Source organism: Protomyctophum bolini, assembly GCF_963924005.1.
Source record: "Protomyctophum bolini genome assembly, chromosome: 24".
NCBI classification, from domain to species: domain Eukaryota; kingdom Metazoa; phylum Chordata; class Actinopteri; order Myctophiformes; family Myctophidae; genus Protomyctophum; species Protomyctophum bolini.
The window spans coordinates 17,734,077-17,748,499 of record NC_137885.1 but is presented as its reverse complement, the minus strand read 5'-3'; the positions used below and the strand labels follow the sequence as shown (position 1 = coordinate 17,748,499).

The 14,423-nt window shown below is 42.1% G+C and overlaps 1 protein-coding gene across 6 annotated transcripts in view; it reads right to left on the bottom strand.

The window, feature by feature from the left end:
- col18a1b (collagen type XVIII alpha 1 chain b) overlaps positions 1-14,423 on the bottom strand; it is a 65,702-nt gene that overhangs the window by 15,999 nt on the left and 35,280 nt on the right. For 3 of the 6 annotated variants that reach the window (XM_080758025.1, XM_080758020.1, XM_080758024.1), the window contains exons 7-26: positions 11,207-11,346; positions 10,497-10,514; positions 9,205-9,411; positions 9,003-9,029; positions 8,679-8,741; positions 8,363-8,446; positions 7,773-7,823; positions 7,505-7,639; positions 6,990-7,043; positions 6,005-6,049; positions 5,713-5,793; positions 4,942-5,055; positions 4,091-4,147; positions 3,980-4,006; positions 3,391-3,489; positions 2,975-3,010; positions 2,685-2,774; positions 1,503-1,535; positions 243-284; positions 71-130 (exon numbers count right to left, since the gene is read on the bottom strand). In XM_080758025.1, coding sequence (XP_080614151.1) covers positions 71-130; positions 243-284; positions 1,503-1,535; positions 2,685-2,774; positions 2,975-3,010; positions 3,391-3,489; positions 3,980-4,006; positions 4,091-4,147; positions 4,942-5,055; positions 5,713-5,793; positions 6,005-6,049; positions 6,990-7,043; positions 7,505-7,639; positions 7,773-7,823; positions 8,363-8,446; positions 8,679-8,741; positions 9,003-9,029; positions 9,205-9,411; positions 10,497-10,514; positions 11,207-11,346 — 1,463 coding nt within the window. Of the gene's footprint in view, positions 1-70; positions 131-242; positions 285-1,502; positions 1,536-2,551; positions 2,573-2,684; positions 2,775-2,974; positions 3,011-3,390; positions 3,490-3,979; positions 4,007-4,090; positions 4,148-4,941; positions 5,056-5,712; positions 5,794-6,004; positions 6,050-6,989; positions 7,044-7,504; positions 7,640-7,772; positions 7,824-8,362; positions 8,447-8,678; positions 8,742-9,002; positions 9,030-9,204; positions 9,412-10,496; positions 10,515-11,206; positions 11,347-14,423 lie in introns of all 6 variants that reach the window. The other 3 variants (XM_080758021.1, XM_080758022.1, XM_080758023.1) reach the window with 3 other exon arrangements.

The window sequence follows — 14,423 nt, the reverse complement described above, 5'->3', positions numbered from 1 at the left end:
GAAATAGTGTAATATAATCCAACAATACGATTCTGAATCACTCTTTCTTAGAATAAAATAAATAACCTACCTGTCTAGTTTCACCGGAAGGCCCTATCTCCCCTCTGTCTCCCTTGAGTCCCATGGGCCCCTGTATCAAAACAAACATACCTTTCATTTGACTCCAAACGTTAGCTTTAATGATATTTTTAGTCCAGTTGAGTTTTCAGTCAAAAAGTCATGAAAGTCATAACATTACATACTGGGAATCCAGCTCTTCCAGGAATACCTGCCGCTCCTGGAACCTTGATTACAAAATAGATCAAAACACACATGAGGAAAAACTCATATTCACCGATTATACATTCAATATATTCAATTATACATTAGAACTCTTTACACATAAATACTATAGCCCATACTACAGGGTTGTAATGTTTCAGGAATATACTAACTACTGCTGTTGGGCAGAAACCAGCTACAGTATGTCCAAAATAATAACTTTTCAGGAAATGAAAACAACACAATACTCATCAAAGTTGCTATGGTGACTTTATATATTGTCAGATACTTGAATGTGTCCTTGACTCCTTATATTATCATCACTTTACCCAAATACAGCTCAAGTTAGGAGGTTTTTGACCATTAATGCAGAGATAGGTTTTTTTTTGTCCGACTTAGTCATTCTAATCCATAATGATTTTTTTTAAATATATATATACACATCTCTAAAGTTGGAGTTAGGTTGTTTGACCGATTGACGAAGTTTAACGATCCAATAGAGGTTTAGTCTTTAAGCCATTGGTTTAAGAATTAGTAAAACCCACACACAGATGTAAAGGCTGTTCAATAGCACTGATTTATACTAAATATGTTACTGCCCGACAGCGACGATATATTGTTATTATCGATTTTGGACGACTTTTACTATAGTTCAGTAAGATAACTCACGAATAGACGAACACATATTTATTATAGATCAAGTGGGCATATAATATTTTATCTTGGTGTTCGGCTCTGCTATATATTTCTCCCTGCTCAGCATAATTAAACAACCATCGTTAAACATAAGAGCAGGGAGATAGATAATAATAATGTGGAACTATAGCAGAGTGCTGGGGAGGCGGTGGGAGCAAACGGGCGCATGCCAACAGTCCAGGGACAAATGACAGCAGGAAGAACAGAGACCGAGGTGAGCTTAAATAACCCGGCAATAGGTCAGCTGACTGCTATGTCATCGTATGGCGTATATGCCGTATGAATCATGTGTGGTACCATTGTAATACGCATGAATGCGCCCAAGAGCATACAGAGTATATCTGACTGAACTAATTCTGCAAGCTACGTGTCATTCTACAATTACTACTGGTATTTCTTATTACAATAGATCACATTGATGTACTGTATTTTGGCCTCATCAGATACATTTTTCAAGAGAGACAATGTTGGTATATTTTGAAACACGTAAAGTGTATTTTTGGGCTGTATGGTAAGTTAACAGGCTGGAGGGTGAATGTCCTTACCTGCCACTCGTCGTTCCCAAATAGGTCGTTATACTACGGCGGAACAAAGTTAGGTCAGTTAGTACTAGTAACAAGTGAACAAGCAAAGTGAGCAATTGTGCATAACTGAAAGGGAAAGGGTGAAGGAGTGATTGAGTGAGTGATGGGGGTCAGTGAGCCAAATTCCAACACCCCAAATTTCGGTCACTAGTCCAGCGCATGGCGGTGTTATGGTGAAATTGGTGACCTGCCAAAATATGTGACCATCTTGTGCATTTCACATAACTTACATGGAGATATTTAAATACATGGCCTAAATACCGCTAGATTGAACTCTGCTAATAAACAAAAAGCAATGATGTACGACTTCAGACACCGAAATTGTGACGTCTAGACAATTGTCACATATTTCACTGTAACACCACCATGCTGGAGTGAGCGAGTGTGAGTGAGCGAGTGGCTGAGATTTGAGGTATTGGAATTCAGCTAATGAGTTGAGTGAATGAGATGAGTGAATGAGATGAGTGAGTCAGAGTGAGTGAGTGAGTGAGTGAGTGAGTGAGTGAGTGAGTGAGTGAGTGAGTGAGGGAGGGAGGTAGGTAGGTACAGTAGGACTGGGATCCTGAACCGGAGGAACCGGGAGAAACCGGATCCGATATTGAGGAACCGGAATCGGTTCCATCACATTTGACAAGCGGGTTTTATCACACTGTCAGAGCCGGTATGCAGGACTTCACGTCTGCTATACTATACAATTACAACGCCGTGGTTCTGAAACATTTTTATTTCAAGGACCACCATAACTCTGAGAGTGTACAAATGGAACCAAATGGACCCGCAAGGGTCTATTTGGTTCCATTTGTACACTCTCAGAGTTACAGACCTGTAAGGGTCCATTTATAACGCCCTATAGGAATCGTGAAAGGGAACTATTAAGGAACGTAAGAGGGAATCGTTATGGAACGGGAATCGTTAAAATCCTAAAGGATCCCAACCCTATGAGTGAGTGAGTGTTATTTCTATGGACATAACAAAACGACAGAACTTGCACGAAAACAAACTTCACCCACTTTCTTTACTTTTCTGTAAACCTGTGATGTGACAACAAAGCTGAATGAGAATACAATCAGAGTGTACTACACAGAGCATGACGGTATTAATCTCTGAATGAACAGGTTTCAGGCTGCCAACAGTCCAACTCACATCGCTGCCTGCTGTCTGGTGAGTGACCTCCCCTGGAGGCCCCGGGGGGCCCGGGGGTCCCGGTGGCCCTCCGTCTCTTCCTGGGACACCCTACACCGGCAATGGACAAGAACAAAAGCTAAACAGACTATTCCTTACCACGTACAACTGAAAGGGACATGTTTCTTCAATTGCCTTAATGCTGTAATGATGTCTGGCATGCTTTGTGGAACAGAAGCCCTTTGAGATGGATTCTGGAAGGCTGAAATTGGCAGTTAACGACGGAGCTAAACGAAACATCTGAAACTCACCACATCGCCTTTATCTCCGCTGTCTCCCTTTTGTCCCTATGGAAGGATCACGAGAAATTATTGATGATTTGTTTTCTCCTATAAAAAAACAAATACGTTCCTAGACTTCCTACTAGGGCTGTCCCGATCCGATCACGTGATCGTAAATTGGGGCCGATCACGTCAAATGTTCAGAAACGGATCGGGAGAGAACACAGTGGTCGGAAAATCCCTAGTATCAATATTATAGCCATATCATGATATTAGACTGGATATTGTCTGTGATTTAGGACATTGTACTATTGTTGTGATATGGCATAAGTGTTCTATAAAAAATATAAATATTGGTTCGGGAAAAATCGGTATCGGCAGATACTCAAAATCAAGTGATCGGATCGGGAGCAAAAAAACGTGATAGGGACATCCCTACTTCCTACCCATTGCCCAGGGAATCCATCCAGCCCTGGTGCTCCCATCGGCCCCCTTGGTCCCTCTGCTCCGTTCTGTCCAACGATACCTGGGAACCCTGCCCTTCCCTAGAGAAAATGAAACATTATTTATAAGTAATAGCAGCAGAAACATTATCCTACTATATGCTACTACTACTACTATAAAATGAAGAAAACAAAACAACAATATGTGGCCGTCTTGTCCTCAATACATTGTTCTCCTCGATGGGGTTGACCAATCGAGTTTCCCAGGCAGTGGCCACTGAAAATCTTTTGTCAAATACGTTTTATTAAGAACAGGTTGTAAAATGTATATTATTTTTTAATCTAAAATACAATTCAAAGAGGACGAAAGGACAAATAACACAGACAAACGGGAAGAAGAAAAGGGAAGGTAAGAAAAAAAAAACTCAACCCCTCCCACCCATACTCTTCAGTGATATTACATAAAACGAAGATGATTTTTCAATATTCACTGTCACTCAATTTAGACCGTCTGTCCTCAACCATTCTCTCAAACAACGCAAAAATGTATAATGGCTCATATGAATGAATGAACACGGACGGCACTACTTACTGGCAAGCCTGCAATACCAGGTGGACCCTGAAACAGAAGACAGCACAGCATTACATTACATCCACCGTGACGACGGGGACACTGTGGGGAGAGAGCGAGTAATCTGGTCACCTGTGGTCCTGGAGGTCCTCTCACTCCTGGCACACTGTTGCCCACTCCATATTCGTCCTGTAGGACGAGCAGCGGAAAGAATATCCATTACTAGGGGTTGATCACTACTGAGAGATCCAACTTAGCGCGCTCTTGGTGGACGCACGGTGGCCCCCAGAGCAGAGATGATGATCAGCACGGCTCGGATTAACGTTTTAATAGTCTATATAAACATGGCTATAAACATTTTATGCCATTCTGAGCATAAATAAAAGGAATAACCCTGTGCGCGTATACCGCAGATTATCATGTACGCTGTTTCTACAATGAGAGGCCTATAGATAGATAGATGCTAACTGAGGCTTAAAAATAAATATATTTTTTTATCAAATATCGTGTTTCTCGTGGATGGCCAAGATGCTTCCACGAGAGATCTCGAGGATAGCACAGAACAAGTTAAGGTGCCGTTCAATAGACCAACAAATTGCATATTCCAGGAAAGAAAAATCGCACAATTCAGAAAAAAAAGACGAGTTTGACCAGCTTGAAAAATAAACAAATTAATAACAGCGTGGCTTCCATGTGGATCTCGGCCGTCATCTCCATCTATACAGAGGGCAGTACTATGACGTCAGTCATCTATTATCAAACAACTATCCATCAATGAATTCCACCCGTCTGTGACGCTGCGTCAAAAGATCAGTACTTTGTACTGTATGTTGAACCCCTTTTTTGGTGTTGGCATTACGTTATGCTTTAGCGCGCTACGAGCTTGTAGGTCTGCCATTTTTGAAAAATCTAAAAAACTGACATTTTCAAACAGACATTTTTAAAATCTGATCTCAGGTCAGAATGGGTTAAACAATACTTACGTAGCCTCCCGGCCCCGGGGGCCCGGTGGGTCCCGTAGGTCCCATGGGTCCGGGCAGCCCATAACGCCCCTCCTCCCCTGCAGTGCCCGGTTGTCCTGCAGCGCCCTGAGCACCCTGGGCTCAGGTAGAGAGGTGCATGAGGAGGGTGACAAACCCAAACACAAAACCAAACGACATGGACGAGAGAAAATGTGTTGCGTCATGCAGAATGCATCATAACGGGCTGCTGTCTTCACAGGCAAATAAGTGAACGGTGAAGGAAACGTTAGGCGCGAGGTGCAGAGTCATTGCTGTCTTCTGAATGAACGGTGAAGATTACAAAACAAAAACAAGCCCATGGAAGAGAGCTGTGCAGAGGTTAGAGTTTAGAGCAAAGTCAATCTCAAGACGTGTAGTCAATGGAAACGTGTAATTAATAACGGATGATGACATGAAAACAACCAAAGCAGGCGATGACGAACAGCACAATCAATTCAATCAAACCCTTTGCAAGTTAACTTGAATAATTTCAATGAATAAGAACAAGTCAAGTCAATTTGTACTATAGGTAAGATAGTAAACATTGGGGAAAACAATGTTTTGAAATCAAACTGTGTGTTAGTGTGCTGCGTGCATGTAAACACTCACTGAGATAGAGCCAATTATCATGTATTGATAAGGAGAAAGGACAGAGTTTTTTTACTTTGCTGTATTGGGGTTAGTAAGGAGATAGAAACAACAGAAAAGAAAAAGAAATGGAAACCAAACCAAACCAAAGCAGAAACCCAATACCTGTTCCCCGTTACACGCAGGAGTACCAGGAGTAAAGTAAGACAGGAGACCGGTGAAAAAGTCGGAGGCAGATGAGTCTTGCTAGAGGAAGGTAGATATCAAGGAGAGAAACCCATCCATTTTTGTACCAGCCAAACAAACTTTAGGCTTTATTTCCCCTGGAATTGAACATTTTTTTGAACTTACACATACTTAAGTTAAAGTTAAATATACTATAGAGTAAATGAATAAATCAGATTCCTGTTATTCACTGTAAAATGAATCCACCTGCTGGGACCATTGTAAAACTCACCTTCTCTCCAGCGGATCCAGGAAGGCCAAGGTCACCACAGTCACCCTGAAGAAATGAAAGATTGAACAGAGAGGTTTATAACACATTTTAATTGTCAGGGGTGGTTTTCAAGCAGGACCCAAATGCAAGGAAGTCGGGATCTTAGAAGTCTTTATTCAAACAAAGACCTGCAGTAGCGCAACACTAGCAAACATAAAACGGACTTGGCACTCAGGTGACAATACAATAATCCAACAGAGAACACAACCAAACACAGGGCTTAAATAGGCACAAGATTAACAGGACACAGGTGAACTCAAATCAAATCAACACAAGGATTGGCTAGGGAAAACAAGACACGGGTGAAACAAAGAACCAAAAATCAGGGAAGGTGAGACAAGGCAGGAAACTACTACAAAAGGAGGACAGGAAACACAAAAGCATCACTTCAAAATATGATTCAGGAACACCAAACACAACACACGGAAGGCAGATCCTGACATTAATAATCTGTTTCTCTGACAGTTGTCAGTTGTTGAAAGCACTCAATGTTCTCAATGTTGGGTCCAGACAAATGGTTTATAGTTGGGATCAAATCGACCCAAATGGAGTCTATAACTCTGAGGATTTTATAGTGTAGCTTGGGGTCTCAGAGATAAACACTGAAACTAAAAAAATATAAAAAAAATGGTTAAAAGAATATGATGAAACCAACGTATGGCGTGACACTGGGGTGACATGATGACCTCAAGATTGTCCGTGGGTTCGCACTCTAAGCCTGCACACATGCATTTTGTATTTCAGATTATTTGATTGTTGCATTGTTTTTACTCCAAATGGTGGTAGGTGATAAATACAGTAATGTAATGTACAGTATATAGCTTTAAGAGATGTTGAATGCTACACACTACAAACAGAGGACTCTGTTTGTAGTGCGCACACGCATGTGTGCGTGCGTGCGTGCGTGCGTGCGTAATGTGTATGTGTGTTCAGCATGCACGCTCACCTTCGCTCCAGCGGCCCCAGATGGTCCTACCCGTCCAGGCGGCCCTGGAGGTCCCTGAAACAGAAGACAGATATAAAGTGAGACCATCACGTGTTCTGTGAAGTAATGTATACACTGTCTCCTACCTCAGAAAGCCAGTAAAGAAATATAATATTTAGAGATGGAGACAAAGTACAGTAGTAATGTGGCGAAATACTGCGGGGATGGTTCCCCACTGAAGTGCAAATGATAATAACCATATTCAAAGTGGAAAATAAAATGGCAATGAGTGCTTGAATGTCTGAAAGGCCTCACTATAGCATTAGCATTGCTCTGTGGGCGCCTGCCTTGTTCTCAATGTTTTTAGCAGACTTATTATGAGTTGAGAGTGAGAGCGACACTTCCGAAAGCTGAAGGAGACCTTAAAAGAGGAGGCCGGGAATGAGGAGGATCGTGGCATTCAACTCGACGTAGGTCTCGAGTGGGGATTTGTACCCATTCACTTTCACAAAGATAAAAACACACTTGATACTCACGGGTAAACCTGGCACTCCATTACTCCCTGGAGGTCCAGGGGGTCCAAAGGCTACTTTGGCACCATCGGCTCCCAGAGCAACCGACCTGCCAGGGGGTCCGGGAGGACCTGGGGGCCCTGGAAGCCCCTGGGTCGCCTGGGGAACCATACAAAGAACAATTAACATCTCCATTGCATTTGAGCTACTGTATGTGGGTACTTTCTTTTTTTGTATAAAAATGCATTGCATCCAGAACATTAAATCTCTTTTAGTATGATGATCAACCTACCCGTAATCTGTCCAAATCTGGGAAACCGGAGCCTTCCATGTCAAAGTATGTCTACGAAACAGCATATAGAAATGACATTATACTGTACATGTTATGCAAAGGGCAATCCTCACATGTTCTCTCCAGTGGTGTAAAGTAACAAAGTACATTTACTTAAGTCCTGTACAATTTTGAGGTATTTGTGCTTTACTTGAGTATTTCCAATTTCCAATGCTTCTACAGTTCTACTCCACTACTATTTGGCCAATTTCGGATCAAAATATTGTACTATATTGTACTACTTACAAAACATACATTAACCACTTCTTCAGCCTTATACACACACGTCGGCCATTTGAAAATAGCCGATCTACAAGCTCACAATGCGTCGCGATGTGACGCATTGTGAGAAATGGGACATTCTTCATAATGAGTACTTTCTACTTTTCGTACTTTAAGTACATTTTGATGCCAATGCTTTTGTATTTTTACTCAAGTGCATTTTGAATTCCTTGTAATGGAGTAGTTGTACATTATTGTGCAGTATTTATGCTTTTACTTTACTTTTCCCACCCCTGGTTCTCTCAGAGGTCAGAGTGCAGTGCACCTACCGGCCGGTCACCAGTGGAAGACCCTGGAGGTCCAGGTGGCCCTGGGGGACCCCGCGGCCCCGCGTCACCGTCACCACGATCTCCCTTCAAAGGCCAGAGGTCAACACCATTACATTTTTCATAAGCCGTTCTGTCACGTGCACATTCACAAAGGCCAGAAATACATTCGGCACACGTAGGTAGGTATCTACATCTGTTGATCCATCCATCTTTTCACAATGTAGCTACACCCATTAATCCATCCATCCATCCACCCACACCCCCACACACCCACACACCCACACACACACACACACACACACACACACACACACACCTTATTTCCTTTGGGTCCAGATGTTCCTGGTGTTCCTGGAAAACCTCTTGGTCCGCCGGGACCCTGGTACATGATAATCAAACGTATCATTATATTCTAATGTTTAAAAGCCATTTTGAAGTGTCATACCAGGGTTTTCAATGAATGACAATGTAAATGAGGAAACACCTACCACTTTATTAATGACAGTGTAAATGAGGAAACACCTACCACTTTATTAATGACAGTGTAAATGAGGAAACACCTACCACTTTAATAATGACAATTTAAATGAGGAAACACCTACCACTTTATTAATGACAATGTAAATGAGGAAACACCTACCACTTTCCCATCCTCTCCGGGATCTCCCTGTAAGATAGAATATTTATAATCAATGACTTGTGACAAATTGGCTTTCTTCAGTTTAGTTTTAGTCCAAACCTTCAAAACACTTGAGGTCCAATTCCCAAGTGGGATATAATGAGAAATCCAGCTACTGTATTGTTTATCAATTACGCGGCAAGGTTTTTGACCCATGACTCACAGCTTCTCCCTCAGCTCCTGGGGGTCCTGCGGGGCCCTCCAACCCCGGGGGTCCCACTGGCCCTGGGGGTCCGGCCACCTGCTGGACACTGGAGCCATCGCCGAGCCGGACCACCTCCGCTGCGGGCCCATTAGGACCGGGGGGGCCACGAGGTCCGGCAGGACCACGGTCTCCTTTGTTGCCAGGGTAACCAACCCCCGAACCTCCCTGGTATAGGAGAAAAAACAACACTGTAATGCTGAAGAAATGTGTGAATGACTCCCAAATGTGTTATGGAGGTCTACAATTTGCGGTGCCTAACAAAGTAGATAAAAATCACACCCGTGTGGTGGAGGACGTGTCATCTTATCATCATACATCATCTCATTCAGGCCAATCACAATTTGGCCCCTTTTCCACCGGTTCAGTTCTTTTTGGTTTTTAGTCCATGAGCTAAATTTTTTAAACGTTAATTATGAATTGAGTTGGCAAAACCATACCTATATTAGATTGTTATCACCATGAAACTTCTCCAATTGAGTACTTACACGAAGACAATGGTTTATTGTATTACAAAATTTACATTTTTAAATATGCAAATGAGGAATTATGTAGGAAAATATGCAAAATAATAGAAAATATGAAAAAGCTTCTACTGTGGAAGGGTTATCATGTATTAATTTACTTGTATTGATCCTATAAACAATTTAATATAGGGTATAGTTTTCCCACCAATTTTGGAGCTCTGCAGGCTCATGGACTAAAAACCAAAAATAACTGAACTGGTTCCCATTGGGAACCAACCGGTGGAAAGGGGTCTGTGTGTCCTCACCTTCATCTTCAATGTTTGAACACTCAAAACTGGCCATTCATTGTGAATGGCATTCAATGTTAGAGTTTGCATTGCCTGAGCTAACGTGTTAGGTTTCTGGTCTAGAGGGGCGGGTCGCGGCTGAGATTTGCGCATGCCCCGATTGGATCCCATCTCACCGATCTGTCTGTCAGCCACGGCCCCTCCTCTCCCCCCTAGTGCAGCGCTACGTCACATCATTTGGATCGACGCCCACCCGGAAGGGTTGACGCCCACTTCTAGACCATAGCGGCCAATGGGTTCCCCCAGGCTTTCAATTTTTTGCGCCGACTAAAATGAAGGCTTGGTACCGAGGCTAGTGTTTGCACAAACACACAAAACCCTCAAAGCTGGACATAGGAGGGGCTAGCGCCCCTCAAACATCTGTCATAAGGATGACTTTCATCCCCCATGAGGATAATGTGAAAATAGGGAGGGAAGAAATTATTTAAAGAGAACATACCTTGGTGCCTTTGTCACCCTGAAACAAAGAGTAAGTACAGATTATTACAACATTGTGGATTTGTTTCATTTCTGTCCTGTAGCAAACGCCGTTTAAGATATTCAACATTCCATATTGCATATGGTTCAATAGTATGGAAAGCATTAATCAGCTGACAGCATTTGCAGCCCACCCATCTGACCACTGAAGACGGTGGGTTCTGAGAGCAAGGTTATTTGACTGATTAATCAAATTGATTCAGATTTTTGATAAACACATGACCGCGGGGACATTATCGTGTTTCAGGTTGAATCAACAGGATACTATAAGTTCCCATTTACGAACCTGCTCTATACTAGAGTATAATCAGTCATTCCAAAATGGTGTGCCATATGAGACAGTTGTGCCTTGGAATTTTCTATACTGTTTGACCACACAAAAGGGTATACGTCATTCTTTTGTTTACTATGTCAGTACTTTGTATGCACTAATTTCCTAAAACAGGGGCAAAATCTATACAAAGCCTTTTTCCCCCTCTAAATTGTTTTTACAACTTCCAACCTCATCTATTTCGGGCATGTCATTATAGGTGAAATGTTGTAATTTAAACAATCCTGCAACTTGTGCCTTAATTGGGTTTCGACTTGTCCATTGGTGTGCGCTGGGCACTGTAATGTTTGACACTACTACTCACACACACACGCGCGCAGTCGCGCACACACACACAATACCTTTTGCCCTCGTTCTCCTCCAGATCCGGAGAACCCAGATCCGGTGCTGGAACCAGACTCTCCCTTGGGTCCCCCGGGGCCCGTGTCCCCTCTGCCGCCCTTCTCCCCTCGGTCACCCTTCTCACCTCTAGCTGCAGGACCTGGAGGACAGTCACAGGTCAAAGGTCAGGGTTAATACACACACCTACTGGGACAGTGGTTCCCAAACTTGTTCATATCAAGGACCCCTAAGTTGACACTAATTAGCCCGCGGACCCCCATTTGAAGAGATATGCCAGAGACCCCCATAAGAGAAGATTTTACGGCTCTAGCAGTGATTCTCAACCCGTTTAATTTCAAGGACCCCCAGATTTACATTAGGCTACGGACCTAGCCTGGCATTTCTATCTCTGGGAACCCCAATTTATATTGTAAAATCAATGTTAATGTAACTCTGAGCCATTTGGTTGGCCGGCAGAGCAGCCGGATGGCAAACGCAAGGTTCCCAGTTCGATCCCGGGCTCCTCCAGAGTTAGTGTTGTTCTTGAGCAAGCCGCTGAACCCCTAATAGCTCCCAGTGGTTGCCACCACATTGGTGTATGAATGTGGGAAATGAGGACGCTTATGGTGGTGACTGTTCGCCGCTTCACCTCCCAATGTATGAATGAATGGAACATTGTAAAGCGCTCTGAGTAAGCACTAGACAAGCGCTCTAAAAATGCAATCCATTATTATTAGATGTTAAGTTTATCACCTGTTATTTTTGTATACCGGTACATGAATTAAGTGCACTATTTTGTAGTAGTTTATAAATTGTTAGTTTGATTTAAATCCTTATCATGACCCGCTGTGTTTCAGTCGTGCAGACCTTCCTCAGGTCTTCTCATAGTCAAATATATATTTACCAATTGAAAGGTGCTGCACCCCTAATTGCTCCTGATGAACAGGTTAGTGCCTTGCATGGTTTCCCCCGCCATTGGTGTATTCATGTGTGAATGCAATGCACAAGCTATGTAAAGTGCTTTGGATAAATACATTTTTACACAGTTTTAAATACACAGTTTTAATGAGAGAGAAGAAGGGCTTGCAATTCACTTTTAACACTATTCAAAACAGCATGTACAATGCAATGTTTACACCTTGCAGTCTTCTTCAAATATAGACATTGTTCGTGAGTCTCTATTAGTTTTGTAGGATCTTAGCCCTGAGACTAGCCACAAAACAAAATGTACCAAATATAGCTCATACTGCAGCACAAATATAATATGACAGAGTGATATTTCACTTGTCTTTAGCTGTCAGCAATTCCTAAATGAAATGGACAACAGCAGACATGTTAGCAGAAGTAATGTAGTACTGTGTCCAGTAGGTGGCGATATAGCATAATACATACCAATAGCACAGTAATCCCTGCATAGTTTTCTTAACACCATAGCATTATCTGATCATTCCTTTCTCAGATAATGTTGCAAATCAGTTAGTTTTCTTTGTTGTGGGCCTATCAAGCCCTTTGAGACTGTAGCAGTGATTAAAGTACCACTTCACCACTTTTCAACCTACCTTCATATAATTGGTCCTCACTAATGTTCATGATAAAATGCGACAATCTTTTTCTACTTGGTCTGTATCTCATAGTAAGGCTGTGGGCCATATAGAAACATGTCCACCAGTGACATCATTAATGGGGAATCCAAGCAAATAGAAACTGAAGGCTTTCTATTCCTGAAAAGTTGCAATGCAAATGCAATACTGGAAGGAGTCATGATAATACAAATAATACATACATGTGTGTATAATTGCTTAACGATGATGTCACTGGTGGACGGGTTTCTGAACTGCCCACAGCCCTGAGTCCTATGAGTAGTCCTGAGTAGATTTTTTCTTTAAATATTTTATCATGAACATAAGTGAGGACCAATTATAAGAAGATAAGTTGAAAAGTGGTTCTTTAAGGGCCCTACAGATTAATGTGATTTGACCTGAGCCCTTTCTTCAACGCATGGAAACTCTTGAAGAAATGGCTCCGTCTCTGAGTTTGCGGCTGTAATGCCACAGGATGGCCACATGAAGTCTGAGATCCATAATTGGAGCCAAGGTTTTACAATTGGATCATTAGTGCGTGACTAATAAGTACCGTAACTACTATTTTGGAGATCTCAATACAAAGCAGTTAGATGACTCAAAACCAAACCGTTAGCCTTATGGCAAGCCGTTTTAACATTTAATATCTAGACTGGATATGTATTCCAGATATCTGTAATTCAGTTCTTCCTAGTCAAAACTAACGTTTCAGATATCCACAATGACATTCTAACACATTGTCCATTCTATACCATGATAGGACATTCACTACTAGTGAGCCGCATTTGAACCCCAATCCGTTTTATTTCTTCAGGGGCAGGTTGCTGAGGCTTTGTTTTCCCAGTGACCCATGTTTGGAGTCGACTTGGGGTTGACAAGAACGCATCAGCCTATAACGACAGTTGACACAGAGCTATGTTTTCCTCAGTGCCTTTCGCTGCGTGTACCAGCCTGCACAGAGAATCCTGTTCAAATCTCCATGAATCTCTTGAATGAAAAGTGATGAGAGAAATATCCTTGTTTTAAGAAGCTTTCAGTCTCGTTCATAACCAGATTCCATATGCACCGGAGTGTTTGAATTTTATAGTGACTGCTTTTGGGCTTTTTTTCCCCAGTCCAGAGATTATTTTTGTGGCATGTTTGTTTTAATGTACAGTAGAAAAAGAAAGGGGTAGAGACAGGAGATTGCAATGCTGCCTTAGTCATGCCTTAGTGAAGTCAGTTGTTCAATTCAACCCTAAAAGATTTAAGAACCCAGATTCAAGATTGTATTTATTTCTATAATGCAGTTATGCATCAATCATAACATTATTTGACACTTGGTTTTGGTTGAAGTTCAGTTACGGACGGTAGTTATCATTGTTAGTGACACAGTCGTGTGGCCAAGTATAAATTGGTATCATCTTTTGACACTAACCACAAATCCATGCCATCGATCACCTAGTAGCAGTGGCTCGAAATTTGAAAATACAAATACAAAAACAGGTCATTCTGCTTTCAGTCTCCCAAGAGAGCTTCATATCCATATCACGTCTAAGCTTACTGACAACTACTTTTACGTGTATGTCTTTAAAATGGCCTACAGTATTTTGACTGAAATTTTAGGAAGGGTCTATTGTTGACAGCTGCTATACATGTATATTTATTACCGGTGTGT